The sequence below is a fragment of the Macaca mulatta genome, chromosome 13 (assembly GCF_049350105.2).
Source record: "Macaca mulatta isolate MMU2019108-1 chromosome 13, T2T-MMU8v2.0, whole genome shotgun sequence".
NCBI classification, from domain to species: domain Eukaryota; kingdom Metazoa; phylum Chordata; class Mammalia; order Primates; family Cercopithecidae; genus Macaca; species Macaca mulatta.
In genome coordinates, this window is record NC_133418.1 from 123,632,972 (window position 1) to 123,653,499 (window position 20,528).

General features: G+C 47.3%; 1 protein-coding gene across 1 annotated transcript in view; it reads right to left on the reverse strand.

The window, feature by feature from the left end:
- Nucleotides 1-20,528, reverse strand: part of SNTG2 (syntrophin gamma 2) — a 374,485-nt gene that overhangs the window by 160,098 nt on the left and 193,859 nt on the right. The window contains exons 7-8 of the mRNA XM_028832026.2: nt 8,249-8,336; nt 1,629-1,720 (exon numbers count right to left, since the gene is read on the reverse strand). Coding sequence (XP_028687859.2) covers nt 1,629-1,720; nt 8,249-8,336 — 180 coding nt within the window. The remainder of the gene's footprint in view (nt 1-1,628; nt 1,721-8,248; nt 8,337-20,528) is intronic.

The following is a 20,528-nucleotide window of genomic DNA, read 5'->3' on the forward strand; positions in this document are numbered from 1 at the left end:
TTTGTAAGAAAAAAGATCACCTTAATGGTAAATGTGCCAAAGAGATGAATAGCATTTCACAGAAGGGGAAAAGCCAAAGGAAAATACAAATAGGAAAAGTAAATAAAACTCATTAGTAATGATGGAAATGAAATAGAGTCCCAGAGAGAGAACAATTTTACAGCTACTGTACTTTGAATATTAAGTCAAAAATTACCTAGCACTGGAGAGGCTATGGCTCAACTGGAATTCCCTAGAGCTGTAGGAATATAAACTGCACAGCCACTTTTGTAGAAAACTTGCTGTTATTTTGAAAATAGAACATCCTAGCATAATCTAGCACTCAGAAATTCTACCTTATAGAATAGCCAAGAGACATTTATAAGTATCTTTATGGCTGTGCTGGTTTTAATGATGATAAACTAGGAAAACAAACATAAAACAAAAGCCAAGTGTCCATGGGCAACTGACAATGGATAAATAAACTGTAGTGAAATATCATACAGCAAAAAACCTCATAGAAACAAACAGTAAGTAAACACGCAAATCTCAGAAGACTATGGCAGAATAATATTTTATAAGCCTTGCAATAAAATGAAATTATATATTTACAGATAAAACATTTTTTAATCAAGAGAATGATAAACACAAAATTCAGGATGCCTTATATCTCTGGGCAGGCCAGAAAATGGGGTATGGAAGAGTACACAGATGAAAAGCTAGGGACAATACTCTAATTATTGATGAGAACTGCAGTTTCATGGGCATTTGCTTTATTTTGCTTCATAACTGACACAGAGTCTAAATGCAATTTTTAATTATCAAAAGCTCAATTAATTGGTTAGAAATGGAGTAGTCAGACATCTTAAACACAGATTGTACAAACATGAATATTTTTCTCTCTGTTCTCCCTGTGTATGAAGTATCTGGTCATTTTGATGATGTGACTGGAATGATTTACAATAAAACATTTTTTCAAACTGCTTACAGGATTCTACATTTCTCGTGCACTAATGCCTCTGTGGATGATGAATTCCCCATGGGGTGCAGCTCACAGGTCACCCTGTGGGAGTCAGAGTTCAGGCTTCTGAGGGAGGAGGGCATGAGCCCTGTGCCCCAGGGAGCTGCAGGTTCTCTAACAGCCCAGGCTTCTGAGGGAGGAGGGTGGGAATCCCATGCCCCGGGGAGCTGCAGGTTCTCCTTTTGCTCGAGTCTGGTTTCCTTGGGAGGGTGGATATTTGGAATGTGATTAAAACTCACTGCATTATACAGTGTTCATGCCTCCTTAGGTATTTTCTGTTCAGAAATTAATGGGAGTCTCACAGAAGTTTCCTAAAAATAACCTGAATCCTTCCTACAGTCACAGTGATATGTAAATCAGAGGCAGGACTCAAAGTATTCTTGCCTGCTCACTGAGATGCTGTGAATTATGAGCTTAAAATATCCTATAATGCAATCATGAGGTGTCCCACGTGGGAGTAAATGTCAACAGAACAGCACCTTGAATCTGTGTTCTAAGTATTTCCTCTCAAACCATCACAATTATCTTCACTGGGCAGTACAGCATCTTTTTAATTCTGTCTAGAGATTATCTCTGGGCTACTGATACTTCTGTTAAAATAAAATTTAATGAGAATCTATATGCTTACTGTGTTACTGGAGTTTCCGTTCAGATGCAAACCGCTGTCAAAGAGGGGAGAGGAGGCCCCACTGCTGTGGTCGCTGGATGGCCCTGGGGACCCTGCAGCAAAACAAGAGAAGTTCCTTCCAATTGGTGCCTCGACAAAGCACACTGTGACCATGGAGTGACTTCAGTTCTACCTCTGCATGGGAAGTCACCAGCGCCAAAATGCCTGGTCACCCTCAGAGAAGCTGATGCCCAGTTATGAGCTGGGTCATCCCCAATGGCCTCTCACCTTCCTGCCGTGATACAGTTTCCTCACCAAGATCTGACCTCTGAAGGGAGGGACCACTGCCGGCTCCTGTGAGGGCTCCCCAGGGTGGAGGGACAGCATCGGGAAGGTGTGCCCCTGGCAGCCCAGGCCCTCCCTGTCAACATGCCCCCCTGGAGTGGTCAGCACAAGGCGCCTTCTGTGATCTTGGTGTTCTCTTTTGAAAGGAGATGATCGTACCAGGCCACTTAAAGGGTTTTTTTTTTCCAGAGACAATTTGAAAAGCTCACACTCAAAGCACTTAGCACATTACAGGTAAAACAGGTGCTCATAACATAATTTCCCTGGAAATAAGGCTCGTGCAACCAGAGTTTACATCTGCTAAACAGAAGCAAGCCAGTTCATAGATCTTCACGTTGCATGGATTACCCAGGGGACGCAGAGCGCTTTCATGCCATTTCCAAGGTCCTGGGAACAGCTCAGGGAGAAAGGCTGTATTTGTTCCTTTATTGTCCCTTCCCACCAATATCTTCAGGCTGGACTATAAGAGTGGGCTGCTCCCATGTGGCTTAGTGTTTCACCCAGCATTTCTGTGGTATTGCCACGTAAAGACAGATCCGTGAACACAGTAGCCTGACCGTGCTAGATTCCCAGCCAGGTGGAACAGAGGCCTCCCAACACTGAGAAAGGAGCCTTTGATGCATCCATGAGTGGAGACCAGGCCCTGTTGTTAGATCACCTGAGTGCCTGGAAAGAGGAAAGAAGCACTGAGAACAGCACTAGCAGGAGGACCTGTCACCAGCCAGCCATCAGTCATCACAACCATGTGGTGCTGTTGCAGAATGGAGGCTTGAACTGGCACACTGGCCTCTTGCAGGAAAGACCCCTGTGAAGCTGAAGAAAGCCTGGTGGACACAGCTCTGTGCATTTGTATTTGGGATGCCCTGTTGTGCCGTCTGTTTCCTGGGATTAAAGTGAAGATCAATCGGCATCACATATGGAAAGTCATAATGTGACCACCAGCCTCGCTTGGTGCAGACAGGAACGCGATATGGCTCGGAGGCTCAAGACCCTCTAACCTCCAATCTGCCTCTGCAAATGTGACGTGCAATGTTCAGCAAGTTAACATGGCTCGCTGTTACCCTTTGTCCAGCTGTATGATATCTACAAAGACTCATGTTTTCAGAAAACACTTCATACCATATTCCTTCGTGAAAATTAAGATATTGAGAAACCTGGAGTACTCTGGGGGAAATAAGAGCTGCTTAACTTTGTGTAAAGGGTAGTTGTCAATTTTACTAGATGAGGAACTTTCCTTTTTCACTGGCCACTGTTTACTGTCTGGTGAAGACTCTGCTGTGGACCAGCCTTCGGCTCCACACAGCACCCAGGGCGTTTCACGGGGTCGTTGCTGAGACAGCGCCTGAATCTGCCCTTTAGCGTTCAGAAGCACATTTCACTGTTATTTATTTGAAACTCTTTCCCAATGCCTGTTATTTTATATCCATAATCACTGTATCAGTAATTTGAGAGGAAAATCAAAATATTTTTAATGACTGCAATCTTCTAAAATCCCAAAGTCCATGCTGTAGACCAAGGAGACACATGGCTAATGGCAGCAGATCCAAGCTGCCATTGACTGAATGAGCAAACAGGTAAATAGTCAATAAATTTACATTTGACAGTCACACTTACAATCTAAATTTCTATAAATTTATTTCTGATGAATGGGTATCTTGTCATCCATATCCCAGAACAGAAATGTGAATAGTTATATCTTTCTTCTATCACAAATAAAAGTCCATTATTTTTTAAAAACCCAATATCAGGAATTCTCAATAAAAATTGACTTAGTTGGTGTCAAAAATAAATAATCATATTAGAAAACATATAGTATATAATCAATGTTTATTAAAGCACCTAATCTTAGAAAAAACTAACCCCAACCTATCAAAACTGCTTCGGTTACCCTCAGGCAATGCTGGTGGGAATGTAAAATGGTGTGGCTGCTGTGGAAAATACTTTGGCAGCCATTCAAAAAGTTGAGCCTAGAATCACCAGAGGACTCAGCAATTCCAGTCCGCGGCATCCACTCGGTGGCAAGGAAAGCATCTCCGAAGAAAAACGCATTCACAGATGCTCATGGCGCTATAATTCACAATATCCCCCAAACAGAAGCAAGACAAACGCCCACCAGCTGATGAAAGGGTATGCGCGTGGGTCCATAAACACAGATAAATTCCCTGTGAGAGATGCTGTTCAGCTGGAAGAAGGCAGCACCGATGCCGGGACACTGGGGGCTGACTCCGAAACTACACTGAGGGAGGACGTCAGACACAAAGGCTCCCCAGAGCGGGATTCCATTCACAGAAAACGTCCAGAGCAGGCACATCCACAGACAGGAAGGAGATGCCCGGCCGCCGCGGGCTGGGGTGGGGAGAATCGGGACTGACTGCTAATTGGGACACGGTTTATTTTTGGGATGACGGAAATGTTTTGGAATTAGATAGCAGCAAGGCCTCTACAACGTAGTGAAATACTTAAAATTGCTGACGTGTTACTTTAAAACGGTGAATTTTGTGTCTTTATAAAAAGACCAAGAGCCTGACTTGTGAAAAATAAAAGCCTACTTTGACTCAGTCTCAAACAGCTATTTATTTTCTCTTTGATAAACGTTTTACAATGTGGAAGCTGGACATTTTCCGCACAGATCTGCTGTGGTACTCCCTTTCCCCACTCACTGGGGCTGCTCTGCAGTCAGAAAGTGAAGCCTGCTCGGGCACCGCAATTTTTTTTTTTTTTTTTTTATTTTGAGACGGAGTCTCGCTGTGTCGCCCAGGCTGGGGTGCAGTGGCCGGACCTCAGCTCACTGCAAGCTCCGCCTCCCAGGTTTACGCCATTCTCCTGCCTCAGCCTCCCGAGTAGCTGGGACTACAGGCGCCGCCACCACGCCCGGCTAGTTTTTTGTATTTTTAGTAGAGACGGGGTTTCACCGTGTTAGCCAGGATGGTCTCGATCTCCTGACCTCGTGATCCGCCCGTCTCGGCCTCCCAAAGTGCTGGGATTACAGGCTTGAGCCACCGCGCCCGGCCTGGGCACCGCAATTTTACCTTCACGGTGTGAATTCAGCAGAGGACATTTCACCTGAATTTATGGAGAGATTACGGCTGCCGTGCTTAGATTGTTATGGATACTAAGATGTTAACATTTTTTATTGTAAAGAATGAAATAAAAAGGAGAATAGACACTTACTGAATTAACGGGGACGCAGCACCCCTGGCCTCCGTGATCTGCGCCCCAGGCTGCCCTTTCCTGCATGTGCCTGGTGACCTGTGGGGTGGTCGGTGCAGCTGGGCCCGTTGAGGCAGAGCAGTTAGAGTCAGCACAGCCCTGCTCAGGGCGCGGGCAGCAACGCTCACAGAAGTCACTAGGTCACCGGCAACTGACCCCGGAGCCTGCGGGTTTCAGCGGAGCCCACAGACAGAAGTCAGGATGTGAATCTCAACAGAGACAGCCTCTGCCCCGCGGGCTCAGGCACCAGAATTGCAAGAGCTGCCCATCCTCAGAGTGAAACACAGGCTCAGTACTATCTCTAGGCAGGAGCGCTCGGTGGAAACCTCTGCCTGGGGCACTTCCTCTGTGATCTGCTGTTGCAATGTTGCTGCTGCTGTTGCTTAAATTCTGCTGTTTCAACAGCAGCTGGGGAAGCTGGCTCAGACGCAGCACCCATCTCACTCTGCCTGTGAAGTCACCTTGCCCAAGAGAGAAGTCAGGAACGGCCCCAGAGTGAGTGTCCTCTGGCTCCCACTCCCACTCCCACTTCGCAACACCAGAAAGCAACCCCTGCTTTCCATCTGTCTCCTCCTTTATCTGTGCCACCTCCGCCTGTCCAAGTCACTATCTTCTTTTTTTTTCTTTCTGGCAAAAATCTATGAAATGTCTTAGTTTCTTCCTTGGTGAGCCTGTATGGTCACAGCTGCTGCAGAATCCTCAGACACTCAGGCTGCCCCCTCGCAAGTGAGTCCTCCTCCCCCATCTGAGCCCACTGCTGGGCCTCGTGATGTGTCTGACACCTGAGCCTCCCTGCTGGCTCCAAGAACTTCTGTGCAGCTCTCATCACGTCCACCCCCTTCCTGACTCACAGCAAAGTTTCTCAAAACCCCAGGGGGTGCACCACTGTGCCGCGTGTGACATTTCGCTCCCTCGAACTTTTGTCCGATTGCTAACATGTTCTGCCTCTACCGCCCTGGGAATATTCGCCTTTCTCATGCACGGCCTCTCAGCACCCCTTACTCTTTTCCTCAAGAACCCTCCAGGTCCTCATCCATGCTCCTGTGGCTCCATCTAGCAGAGGGAGTGGTCTCTGTGGATGGCAGGGCATGCAGTGAATCTTACTGATCCATGTTTAGTACAACGGCAGTAAGATCGATTTTCCTAAGATTGTGAACAGCACAGTTATCCTGCTGTGATCGATGGGAAACATGGAGTTGCTGAAATTGATTTGTTCCTGGTTGCTGAGGAAGATGAAAGCAGAAGTCACACTATGAGTCTAATGATGCTTTTGATCAAACGCTGACACAGGAAAAGTTCACGTGTCCCCCTTGCAGGGCTTGTGATGGCAGAGTGCTTGCTTCTTCCGTGCCCTGCTGCTCACACCTGTGGCGGGGGTGCCATAGAGATGGGCAGGCTTTGGGGCTCGGACCCCAGGGCAGCACGTAGGGGTGGATGTTTCCAGCTCCTGAAGCCCCACTGGGAGTGTGTGTTCCAGGGTGTTCTTTCAGTTCTGCCGTCTGCAGGCAGCTTCCAGGCTTTACTTCTGCTGTCTATAGGCGGCTTGTGGGCTTCACTTCCGCCGTCTGCAGGCGGCTTCCAGGCTTTACTTCTGCCGTCTGGAGGCGGCTTGTGTTAATAAGCTCAATTAGACCCTCTGCCTTATCACGAGGGCAGAGGGCTTTCTATATCCCGGGGTTCTTGCCTTAGTGTACCTGAAGAATCGGATCCCACGTGGGCTTGGAGGGTTGGCACAAGGTTTTATGGAGTGGTGGTAGCTCTCAGAAAGTGGATGGAGAGCCAGAAGGGGCATGGAGTGGCAAGGTGGTTTTCTCCTAGAGTCTCTTCCAACCACCCCAGCCAAACTCCACATCATTCTGCCAGTCGATAGCCTGCCAGTGTCTGCTGGTGTCTGTCAGCATGCTCTTCCACTCCTCTGTTCTTCTCGACATCCAGCCAGTTGTGTCTCTGCCCACGAGAGTCTTGGGGTTGTTTTAGGCACAGGATGGGGGTGTGGTGGGCCAGGGTGGTATTGGAAAATGCAACATTTGGGTGCAAGAACAGGAGTGCCTGTCCTTACTTAGGTCCATGGGCCCAGGCCTGGGGGTGGAGCCCTCACCGAGGACCTGCCCTTCTCCTCCCAGCACTTCCCTGCCCCTCTCCTGTATCAGTGAAAAACCCAATGCATGATCAGAACTCAACAACTCACGTGCCTGAGAGCTGCAGCCGGGCCACTCGGGGCAGGAGAGAAAGGAAGGCATTGACAAAGGGGACATCAATGGAAGAGAGAGAGAAAGTAAAACAGCCAATACGAACCCCCAGGGAGGGACGCCGTTCCTTCCCATGAGACAGTGGCAGGAAGGACAGGTCATCAGCCCCCATGAGAAGGAACCCGACTGTCAGCTCGTCGGGAGGTCCTCATTCCGTGTTGGATGCCATGGGGTTTGAGCCACCAGCAGATGTTGACTTCAGGGGAGCCTGGGCCTTGCCTTTAAGGCCTTTCCTGATTACCCACAAAGAGAGGGCAGCAACGCCCTCTGCTAAACCAAAGGAACGGTGGTGACTCCAACCTTTATAAAGCCACAACAGATGAATGACATTAGAAAAAGTTACAACTATCTTCACTAAAACATTTTTCTAGATTTGGGGTTCATCACTTTCATATTGGGTCACAATTCAAGTATAATAGAGGATTACAAACTTTGTGCCAAAATATGTCAGGGACTTCAGAGCATAAATTTACCATTATTTTCATTTTTTGCACTGAAAATTTCTCAGGTCAACATAGGTATTTCAAATGTAAACTTTGCTTGTATGTTAACATATAGATAAATACAATCATGGTGAGTTTGCACGAAGGAAGAACCATGTAGTTACGTGACGAGAAGCATGGTCTGATAACACTTCCTTTAAAAAAGCCCATGGATGTGTTAAAACATACGTCATGGGAATATGTAACGCCACGGTGCCTGCCTATACTTTTCTTCTCTCTGAATGTACACTCAGGAAATGAGAAATATCCCAGTCCATGCGGTAGCATTTAGATAAATAATGTGGCCAAAAAGGAATTTCTCCAGCACCCTGCAATTTCTCCTCTTCCCACTTACCTAACGGGAGCTTCAGAAACGCCGGCGCTTCCCTGAGATACTCAACGGTGATGGTAACTTCATTGCCAGCATTTCTCAGAAGATGCACCTGCCAATATGACAAAAATAGCCACTTTACCACCACAAAAGAACCAGACACAGAATTAAAAAATAAAATCTCTCTGCCTCCTGTTTCCCAAGAATTCAAGTTCATAGCTACCTCGGAAACACGGAAAACTTTGTGGGCTTCAGCTGGAGTAAAGAAAGAGCGGTTATCACCTCCGAGGCCACCTGCCTCCCACATTCTATCTGCGTAAACAAGTGCATGAGTGAACAGGGGTCTGCCCATATCATCCACAACACCAGGCTCTCTGCATCCCTATGAACGCCATCTACCAGAAAATAATACCCTTGGAGAAATCAGTGTGTTACTACAAACACCCAGTGTTCAGTCACTGGCAAAACACGGATTAACTGTGGCACAACAAACCACAAATACGAATTTAAAGATTTAAATGACGCTTTAGTTCTCAGGAAATTAGTGGCTATCATTTCAAAAGGATGGAACTTAGTTCTGTGATGAAACTTCAAATTATACTCACTGTTTTAGTCACCTCACATACAATCCTGTATGTTTCAACACAGCATCTAAAATCAGCTTTTTGTGCACAATGTATTTGCCATTGTTTAAATCTGACTGAGACACTAAAAGTCTAGATGCTGCAAAGCTGTGTGTGTCAGAATTCACTGCACCTGCACCTGCACCTGTGTCTTCCCATAATGCATAACCCTGCTCTGCCATGTCTTTCTCCTCTGAGGCCAGGGATAGCCCACCCTGCCCTCTCCTCTACACAGGGCCTGTCAACAGTTTGGGCAGATTCCTAACACACTTCATCCTCCTAGGCCAGGTGTATCCCACCTCATCCTTTCCTCTACATGGAGCCTGTCCACAGTTTGAGCAGGTTCCTGCCCTACTTCATCCTCCTAGGCCAGGCATAGCCCACCCCGCCCTCTCCTCTACACAGAGCCTGCCAACAATTTGGGCAGGTTCCTACCTCACTTTGTCCTCCTAGGCCAGGCATATCCCACCTCACCCTCTCCTCTACATGGAGCCTGTCCAAAGTTTGAGCAGGTTCCTGCCCTACTTCATCCTCCTAGGGCAGGCGTATCCCACTTCGCCCTCTCCTCCACACAGAGCCTGCCCACAGTGGGCAGGTTCCTACCTCACTTCATCCTCGTAGGCCAGGCGTAACCCACCTTGCTCTCTCCTCTACATAAAGCCTATCCACAGTTTGGGCAGGTTCCTGCCCTACTTCATCACTCCCTCTGACCATTCCTCCTCATTTCTTCAGTCACTTTCCATGCCCGTCACTGTCTACCTGGAGGACTACAGTTCTGCATAGCTCCCTAAGACCCTTGGTGCAGCTTGGGTGGGTTTTGAAGACTGGATTTAGAAAGTTTGAAAGTTCCCATGGCCTGAGATCCAACATAAACGTCTTCCTATTTCACCCGAGGACATTTCCATCCGGCATGGCTGGTCCACCTCTACCACCAGTGCTCCCTCCTGGCCCTCCAAGCCACCCCACCTCAGCCATGCCTGTGGACAACCTTACATATGTCGGTGCTTTCACATAGATCTTGACCTCATAGGACAGCCTCGTCCCTTTTACCTCATGAAATCCCACTGAAAACTCCAGACTGGAAACAGCAGAACTGCAGAAACGCTCCCCTAATGCCACTAAGCATTTTCAACATCCTTTCTTCTCCCTCCCCTCATCCACTCCCATGTGGCTGGTGACCCTGTGCTGACGGCCTCCAGGTCGCAGGTGCTGTTGGCAGGCTTCACACGCCGCCCACTGCCTGTTGGGAGGCCTCACACGCCCACTTCCTGTTGGGAGACCTCACACACTCACTTCCTGTTGGGAGGCTTCCCATGCCCACTTCCTGTTGGGAGGCTTCACAGGCCCACTTCCTGTTGGGAGGCTTCACACACCCACTTCCTGTTGGGAGGCCTCATATGCCCACCTCCTGTTGGGAGGCTTCACACACTCACTTCCTGCTGGGAGGCTTCACAGGCCTGCTTCCTGTTGGGATGCTTCCCACACCCACTTCCTGTTGGGTCCCTCACAAGCCCACTTCCAGTTGGGAGGCTTCACATGCCCACTTCCTGTGATCCTGCATCACTGCCTTCCTGTCATGCTCCACAGGCTGGGCCCCCCATAGGGCTAAGCCAGGCCTCTCCCGCCGGCTGTCTCCAAGGCGTCTTTCCTCCCCTGCTGTTCAGTACAGGTGCACCCTTGTGAGATGCCCGTCTCCAGCGTCCACACCCTGTCTTCATACAGGCTGCTGCAGTGCAAAGTGACTGTGAAATAGAAGCTCTCCTCTGACCAACTCCCAGAAAGTATCAAAGCTTAACCACTAGCATATTTGTCTGACTCTATCCTTCCTCCTGCACGAGATCCTAGTAAACTACCAAATCTGAATTTTCTTCTCCTCTTTGGTGAAAAGAAGTAGAACCGAGGCTCTCCTTTGACGAACGGGGTTCATGATGGCGACGACACCCTTCCTTTCTACATGGAAGGGCTGGAATCTCGCAAGGCCCCGAAAGTCCTCATCCCTGGAGGTGCAGAGTGTGCAGCGTGGGAGGGGAGATCACACAGACCTCCGCTGTCCACTGTCCAGCCACTTCCCAGCAAGTGACGGCCACTGTAATACCGTAGTTGTCCCGGGAGCTCAGTGCAGTGTAATTTTAAAAGAGCAAAATGTCACCAGGACAAGAACAGTTTGAGATTCATAAAACTCACCGTGCCCCATCCTTAAACAGGCTGCCCTCCTCCCAAAGGACCAGGCCATGCATAGCTCCCCTATGTGAGTCTGTCCCCCAGCCAGTGTGCCTGAAGTCCTTATTGGAAATCATCGAGGTGTGCGTGGACACCTCCCTGCCCACCTCCATACCTGAGGTAAGTGAGTCTATTCAGTGACTTTCACCAGTTTTTCTGGAGAATGACTGTGGACTGAAGCAGGAAAATCTGCCATCCCTTGCTTACAGGAATCTGTACTTATCACAATGGACAATTTTGTCAGAAGTAACAGAACCAATCAATAGAGAGAGGCAGAGTAGCCTGAAAACGTTGGGCACTTTTAATTAAAGATTGGACTTAGCTTCAATTTATTATTAATTTTTAATCCCAAATGTTTACCTTGCCTTGATCTTTTTGTGACTTTAAAATACCCAAACAAGACTAACGCATTCAATTTGTTATCAGTCTTATCTTTTATTTAGTTTGAAGCATATTTGTGGTGTATGAACAAAATAATTGAATGTTGACCATTGATGCTACTAAATTCAACCAATGCCTTCAAAGATTTCTCCCTCCTGGAATCACGGCCCTAAGCCTGATGGCACCAGGAGAGACCCTGGCCCACACCCGCCCAGAGAGCAGCCTCCTTCTGCCCACAGCAGCAGTCACTGCTTTTTGCAGCAAATTAACACCAGTAGCCATGGCCTGGAGGCTTTCCCCTTTTCTGTCTCTCTCTCTTTCTCTTTCTCTCTCTCTTTCAACACAGCATCTAAACTCAGCTTTTTGTGCACAATGTATTTGCCATTGTTTAAATTTGATTGACACACTAAAAGTCTAGATGCTCTCCCTTTTTTTTTTTTTTTTGTTTTTTTTGACTGGGTCTTGCCCTGTCACTCAGGCTGGAAGGCAGTGGTGCAGTCATAGCTCACTGCAGCCTCGACCTTCTGGACTCAGGTGATCCTCCCACCTTGGCCCCGTAGGATTACAAGTGTGAGCCATCATGCCTGGCCTCCTCCCACCTCCACCTGCAGCCCCCATTCCAGTGCACACCTGCTTCACGCTGACAAAGTCAGGGTAGGAGGATGCGTTCCAACCTCCAATTCACCAGCATGTCAAGTTCTGACAGGTAAGCCAAGTCCATTTCTTCCTTAGAAAGGAGGCAGCTATGAAATGAAATCTCCCCACCCTTGTGAAATGACTCTGAAGCCATTGGATTCCCTGCGGTGTTTGAGTCAGCTCAGCCATGCCTGGTGGCTTCCCAGGAGCAGAGGTTCCTTCCTCGGAATTCCGGAGGCTCAGAGTCCGTGATCAGGGCCAGCATAGGGTTCCTGGTGAGGGCCTGGCCCTCTGGCTGTGTCCTTGTGTGGTGGAGAGGGGAAGTGCGCTCCAGAGGGCCTCTTCTTACAGGGCACTGATCCCGTCACCAGGATGCCATCTTCATCACCTTGTCTCACCCTAGTCACTTCCAGAGGCCCTGTCTCTGTCTCCTGACACCCTCATTTAGGGGTTAGGGCTCCAACATGTGAATCTGGGGGGACACAAAGTCCAGTCCGAAACGGGCTGGTGAGTAGCCCAGGACACAAAGTTGGTGACATCAGTGCAGTTTCTCTGTGGAGTCGCAAACTCGACCTGTTGATGGAGGCTTCCAGGGCAGCAGATAAGAACACGCCACATGGTTCTACACACAGCAGCCTCAGGTTAACGCAGTTTGAATTTTAATTAGAAATATAACACATTTGATAGTTTAGATATGAAATAATGCAACATATGCAATGAAAGAGTCTGATTTTTATACCCATGAGATCCCTAGTTTGACCCCTCAGAGACAACTGATGCTGGGATATTGTGGGTGTTCTGGAGATTCTATGCCTTTGTAAGAATGTTTTCTCGTTTGAGGGCAGTTTGATCATATTGATCAGATATACAATGTATGTGCATTTTAATCCAGCAACCACATGTGTAGATGCATGAGTATGTGGGAATAAAGAGGTCAGTACAAGAATTTTCATATACGATGTGCACTATATATCCCATTTATTTGCCCCATTTTCACTTAAACAGGCCCTGAACTCTGTTAGACATGATTCTTTATCTAACACATCTTGCAGCTTACCCCGTACTATTCATGTACTTCTAGGCTTTCCCATGGATGCAGTGTTCCATTTTACGAATGTTCTGTAACTTCTTCAATGAATCCTCAATCCTCAAATTCCTGTTTAGTTTCTTAGTCCCTCCCCTTTCATCCCTAATCTTACTTTAATTAATATTTCTTCATCAGTCTTTTCAGAGGCCTCTGCATCTTGCGTTATTACAAACCCATCTTGGGAGACACAGTTTTGTTATTATTTTCTCTGACTTGTCCTCTATGCTTTCTCTTCTACAAATTCGCATCTTCATTTTTATTATTTCTTTCTCCTTTGCTCCTGCAGGCTTCTCTGCTGCTCTTGCTTCAGATTCTTAGGTGACATGGCTCTTTTTTTCTTTGCTCTCTTGTTTTCTAATAAACGTATTTACAAATTACCAGTCTTCCCTTAAGCCCTACTTAATTGTGTTCCACAAATTTTGATACAAAGTTCTTCAATATTTTTCATGTTAGTATTGTGTATTTTTTCCTTTATGTTTTCTTTTTACACCAGTATAGCTATTTTTAAAGTTTCCAGAAGTGTCGATATTTTTAAAAGCATTTGTCATTTTGTTTACTAGATATCATCTGTGTTGCATTTCTTCTTGGGTTCCTTGTGGCCTAAATAACTGTGAATGCCCCACATGCTCTGGGAAAAAATGTAAGTTTATGTTGAACAAAGACCCATGAGAACAAACACAGTCACACACATACACACCTTCCCCACATACACACACCTGCACACACACCTGCATACACACACATACACACACCACACTCCCACATGAACACTCATGCACTCACATTCAGATGTAATTCCACACACACACTCATGCACTCACACACATTCAGACGTAATTACACACACACACACACACACATGCACACCCATGCATACACACGGACACACATGAACACAGGCACACACATGCACATACACACACACGTGCACACACAGGTACACCTGTGGACACATACATGCACACATAGGCACACACGGGGACATACACACACGGACACACCCACATGCTGACGTCCTCTCCTCTGTGACCTGCCATCCACCCCACTTTAGTAACACACTCCAAGGCCTTGTATTAGATCTTGCTGTTATCAACATCTGCAAGGGTTCTTACTTTAAACCAAGCACCCAACTACCATGTCTGTCTTCCGGTGTGCTCCCTAGAGCCCTCCTGCACACACGACACTGCAGTCCTTCGGAGACTTAGCATGATTGGCAACAGCAGCTCTCTCTCTTGTTCTTACTATGCCACAGCCTTACGTTCCCCTTTATTTAGGCTAAATTCCAAGATCCACCCCTGTAGCCTTTCCCTGCACACACCTTTAATTCCCTCACCCCTCTGGCCATACTGTGCCTGTCTGCCCCAAATCCCAACCATGGTGAAATGCAACTCCCCAGAAAATACACTTTGGCATGCTTACACATAGGTCACTTGAAATATGATTAGGAAATGTGCACTGATGTGTTGCTCAATTGTCATGAATACTCTTCTTTCTTTCTCACTTCTTCTCTTTTATAGAAGCTAAGCACAGGGGCAAGGCACCTGGTGCCACGCTAAACACATGAGTCTCCTCTGCATTCTTCCCCCACCAGAAATGGAGTGTGGTTCGTGTGGACAGTCACATCCCATTAAATCATCCTCTTTCCTTGAACCACTTACCATAGTGTACTCAGATGCAGATAAATTTTAGAAAATAATAATTTTCCACTTTTCTATGTACACTTTTAAATCCTTCCTTCACATGAACTTGGGCGAGTAAAGGGAAGGTTTAGTTCATTAATAAGTCCCCTAAATTAGTTTTAAAACCAGGACACTTTTATTATATTTTATTAGAAATGATTCAAGTATCCCTACATACTGCCATAGTCAGCAGCACATCATTTAACACAAAAAAACAGCAGTTTATGCAACTGGGCCCTTTGAGCATGACGCTGACTCTACTGATCGCCATGAGCCCCTACCTGAGTGTGCGCTGCCAGGAATGTCTACACGATGGGCCATACCAAACCTGCTGCCGGCCAAGGTAACTTTGAAACGCTAACGTTTGTGCCTAGAGCAATTAGACTTTTAAAGAAAACTGCCTGAGGCAAACTCCTTCTCCCTTATTAACTGATGCATAAAATATCTATCTATAGCTTTAGCATCCTTCAAAAACCTCCCAGAGCATTGCAGGGCTGGGCTCATGTCACCCGCGGGGCAGGCTGAGCACATGCATACAGCACATCTCTAGTCTGCGCACACCAGAAGCCGAGTTATTTCCAGAGTCTGAAAAAATTTCTGTGACCTCAACAGAGAAAAACTCCACTGTAGTTCTCCATGGACAATGACTTAACTCATTTCTGCTTAAATACACTGTGTTAATAAGGAAACAGATCTCAGCCTATGAAACTCTTCATTCTTTTTTTTTTTTTTTTTTTTTTTTGAGACAGAGTCTCGCTCTGTTGCCCAGGCTGGAGTGCAGTGGCCGGATCTCAGCTCACTGCAAGCTCCGCCTCCCAGGTTTACGCCATTCTCCTGCCTCAGCCTCCCGAGTAGGTGGGACTACAGGCACCCGCCACCTCACCCGGCTAGTTTTTTGTATTTTTTTAGTAGAGAAGGGGTTTCACCGTGCTAGCCAGGATGGTCTCGATCTCCTGACCTCGTGATCCGCCCGTCTCGGCCTCCCGAAACTCTTCATTCTTAATGAGTTTGCATTCTCGTTGCCAGTATCCTTTCAACATTTAAACCCAGTCTGTTACACATAAGGAACCTACTTACGGATATGAGGGGCATGCATAGCCCTGGACTTTTTCTAAGTGTGAAGGCTTCTTCGTGGACACTTCCCCTCCCGTCTGGCTTCCTTGTGCACATGGGAGTGTCTGGGCCGGTTTTACTGAGTATGCAGGAGCCGCAGTGCCCGGTGCATTTCAGCTGCACCTCTGGGTCCTGCAGGGGTCAGGGATAGAGCCAGGGCAGGACTCAACGTTTCCTGCCAAACTTACCAAGTCACCAGTGACACATCCAGTGGATCAGCACTGTGGCCACTGCAGGGTGCTGGGAGCGAAGGGATGGAGGGGAAAGGGAGGTGAGGAAAGGAAGGAGCTGAGTCAGGAAGAAGCCAAGTTTGACTATTTCTGCCAAATCGTAGTGTGTGGGATTGAACTGCGCATGGGGTATGCTGAGTGTATCCACGCAGGGACCTGCAGCTTCCCGGAGCCAACGACTTTTCCTGTCTGCGTTCCCCACGGGCTCACGTTTCTATGGATAACCAGGGAAGGAGTTTAAGATGCCCAGATTGGCCCCCAAGGGTCTCACCGTCCACGTTCCTCAGCCACACTCCCAATCACCGTGAAAACATCTGTTTCGCCAGGAGCTGCCACCCTGCACTGGAATCTTTATTCTGAGCATCTTGGGTCCTCTTTCACTGCAGGCCCGTTCATTTCCTACCGCCATGAAGGCAAGGCTCAGCCACCCATGTCTCAGATGACTGTCTCTAGCCTGGGCCTCATTGCCTCCTCCTCAAACCGAACCCCATGGCCCCTTGTCCTTCTGCCCTCACCTGTCATGGTCACTGGTTCAGAAACAAGGGACTCAACTCCAGGTCTCCGTCTGCTCTGCGGCTGGAGAAAAACGTAACTGCTGGCTGGTTAATCTCTAAATTCATGACTCTTCACTCAGGGGACTCGAGTCAGGGCAGGACACGTCCCGACCTGTTCTCCCTCCCTATCCCAAGATGGATGTTTCCTTCCTTCTCTTCACTGAAGCCTCCACCTGTTCAGCTGCTGATCACAGCTCTCAGTTCAACGTGCAGATAAAGTGAACATCTCCGTGTGCTCCTGCTCTGCCGACCCGAGGCCTGTTCTGCCTCCACATCCCCCTGCAACAAAAGAGCTGGCCTCGATCTATCTAGAGCCGCAGGAATCTCTCTCTTCGAGCCTCTGTCCCATGCATTCGCCTTGTCCTACATCACAATGTTTCCTTTATCCGGCTTCCTTCCCTTCAGAGCAGTCCCTGCCATGGAACATGTTTCCTTTATCCGGCTTCCTTCCCTTCAGAGCAGTCCCTGCCATGGAACCTTCTACCATGAAACCCTTCCTTAGTGCAACACTCATGTGTGGCCCTGTGCCATTTCTCCATTCCTTCCCACAGCAAAATGCTTTTAAAAACTTGTTTGTGCTCCATCTACCCCTTGGTCTCCTGCTGTTGGCTCCTCAGTGGGGTTTCTTTGTCTGCAGTGTCCTGTCCTGGCTGTCCTTCTGGGCGTCCCCTGTCTGTTGGCCCTGCTCTGCTTCCTGAGCTCTGAACGCTGGGGTCCTTGAGGAGCAGTGCTTGCACTCCTGCCACTCTGGGTGGCCATCACCCCTACACTCACTTCCAGCCCAGGGCTCCCAAGTCCACGTGTGCCTGCACCCCCTCCCACGTTGGATCTTCAGCCTGTGCCGCCCATCTCAAAAGCTGGCACCTCTGCGAAGCTCTTTTCTCAGTCCCAAGCTTGGGGGTGACTGGGAAACCTTCTCAGAGCCCTGCTTGGCCCAGCAGCAGGTCCCCCAAGCAATGGGAGAGGCACCTGCAGGTGGCCATCTCTCTCACTGTCACCCACCACAGCCGGAGCTGACATCCAGATTCTTGCACACAGGGCCCCAGGGGCTCTGAGCTCAGCCCTGAAATTTGGACTTGCACTGAAACTGTTGCCTCTCCTTTCTGTATTAACCTTCTGAATTTACTGGTTGAAGTATTTCTCTGGTAGACAGAATATGCTTGTGTCTGTGTGTGTGTACACGTGTGATGCAGGGCATGTATGTGTGGTGTGTACACATGTGTGATGTGGGGCATGTCTGTGTGGTGTGCATATGTGTATATGCATGTGGTGTGAATGTGTGTGTACATGTGGGTATGTGTGTGTGGTGTGGGTATGTCCATATATATTTGCATGCTGTTTGTGTGGTGTGTGTGTGGTCTATGTGTGTGTGTGTGTGTATGAGGTGTCTATGTGTGCGTGTTTGTATGTATAAGTGGGTGTTAGGTGTGTATGTTTAGTGTGTGTGTTATGTGTGTGATTTGTGTTTGTGTGTGGTGTGTATGTATGGTATGTGTGGCATATGTCTATATGTTGTTTGTGTGTGTATATATGTGTGGTATATGTGGTATGTGTCTTTGTGTGTGGTGTGTGTTTATGTGTGTGGTGTGTATGTTTTTGTGTTGTGTGTATGTGGTATGTGTGTTTGTGTGTGGTGTGTGCATGTCTATGTGTTGTGTGCATGTCTATGTGTTGTGTGCATGTATATGTGTGGTGTATGTGGTGTGTGTGGGATGTGTGTGTTGGAGGTAGAAGGAAGGTGGGCTCTGAGTTTCAAAGCCATTAGGAGAGTCCATTTTCCTTAAATAGGGAGAATTAATCTCATTTACACTTACTGCTACAATATTTTAATTTCTGGAGCTTGCTGATCCATTAGACATGCAGTGGTATTTGATGAGAATTTCAGTAAACTTCCAGAATAATTCAATGATAAGTTGTCACTGTCACGATGCTGGAGGTGCTCCGTCCCTCACTTTTTCTCTTCTTATGCCCTTTTGCTGTTCATTTTATCCGACCTACATTGTCTCTGTCACACTTGCTCCTTAACCCAACATTCTCATCATTTTTCAACATATATGTAGAACTTTCTATTTTATAAATTGTTAACTTTTAAGTTTTCATTCATAAGCTCAATCTTATTAAACATATTTCGATAGAAAGCCGTGTGTTCTGGGGTCCTGTCCCGCTTACCTTAAAATTGGAAGGACAGGTGGTACAACTGGACCCCACGGGAAGACGCCATCTCAGGCCCGTGCCAGCGCCTCAGCCGCAAGTGAGGGCAGCTGCAGCCAATGTCTCTGGTGGTCCCCAGTGTCAGCCTCTGTGGGGCTGGGCCCTCCCCCCACACCCCCATGCTCCTCCTGCCTCTCCCCGCGCCCTTTCCCTATGCCCCCATCAAGCCCCCTGTTGGCTCCCTGCCCTCTTCCTCATTGGCTCAAGACACTTTGCATCTGCTAAGGTTTTCTGCAACTTTTAAGATTTCCTGTTTTTTGCTTACATAAGTAGAATTCCGTTTTTAAAAAAATCATTGCAAGAGATTTCTGTTCGACTTTTGTATTTCATAGATGGTTCCTGGAAATCCTCTTGTTGGATCTTAAATACACACCTCCACCCAGAAGCCACATCTGCCCTCTGGCACAGCGAAGTCCCTATTTTAGCAGTTGCCAACCTCAGGCCAGCTCTCATGGGCATTGTGCCCAAGCTGATGCACTTTGATTTTTGTTCAAAGTTAGGAAAATGTATTTAGTCTTCAATCACCCGCACTGAGAAATAGCTAACATTTTCAGCATCGATAATGTTTTATTTTCTTAAATAACTTGCATTTTACTGCTCTGTGAAATTAGTTATTATCCACTTGTCTTTGGAGAGATTATTTGTAAAACATGAACAAGTTATTGCCAGGGAATAATTAAATTCACAGAATTTAAGTCACTCTATGCACTTGGACAAGTGCATTTAAGCTTTTCTGTGAGGCTTTCCCTTTGTGGGGCCACCATCCCTGGGCGTGAGATGACTGTGTATGCACTTTTTAGACATTTCACTGATATTCCTAATTGTATACTATTTTCTTTATAATTCAGAGGCAGATCCTTTTGATGTGTCATTCAAACAGCGAAAATGCAATCTTTTAAAATGTGGGTCTTTTCCTGCACATATTTTTAAATAACCGTCATGTAACAAGATGTCACGGTTTCTTACTGGCTATAACTGTTAGTTTCCTGTGGTCAACTTGGCTGGGCAGTGCCCAGTTATCCAACCAAACACCAGTCAAGGTGCTGTTGTGAAGGCATTTTTTTTTTTTTGAGACGGAGTTCAGCTCTTGTCGCCCAGGCTGGAGTGTAGTGGTGCGATCTCGACTCACTGCAACCTCCGCCTCCCGGGTTCAAGCAATTCTCCCACCTCAGCCTCCTGAGTAGCTGGAATTACAGGCGCCCGCCACCACACTTGGCTAATTTTTGTATTTTTAGTAGAGACGGGGTTTCACCATGTAGGTGAGGCTGGTCTCGAACTCCTGACCTCAGGTGATCCGCCTGCTTCGGCCTCCCAAAGTGCTGGGATTACAGGAATAAGTCACCATGCCTGGCCTTGTGAAGGTATTTTATAGATGTGGTTAACATCTATGATCAGTTAACTTTAAATGAAATTATCCTCAATAATGTAAGTTGGGTCCTTAAGATCAAAACATGAGATTTCTCTGAGGAAGAAGAAAATCCACCTGCTGGATAAAGGCTCAGATCCTCTCGGGAGTTTGCAGACTGAGGTGCTGAACTACAAATGTTACACATAGACACACACAGATGCA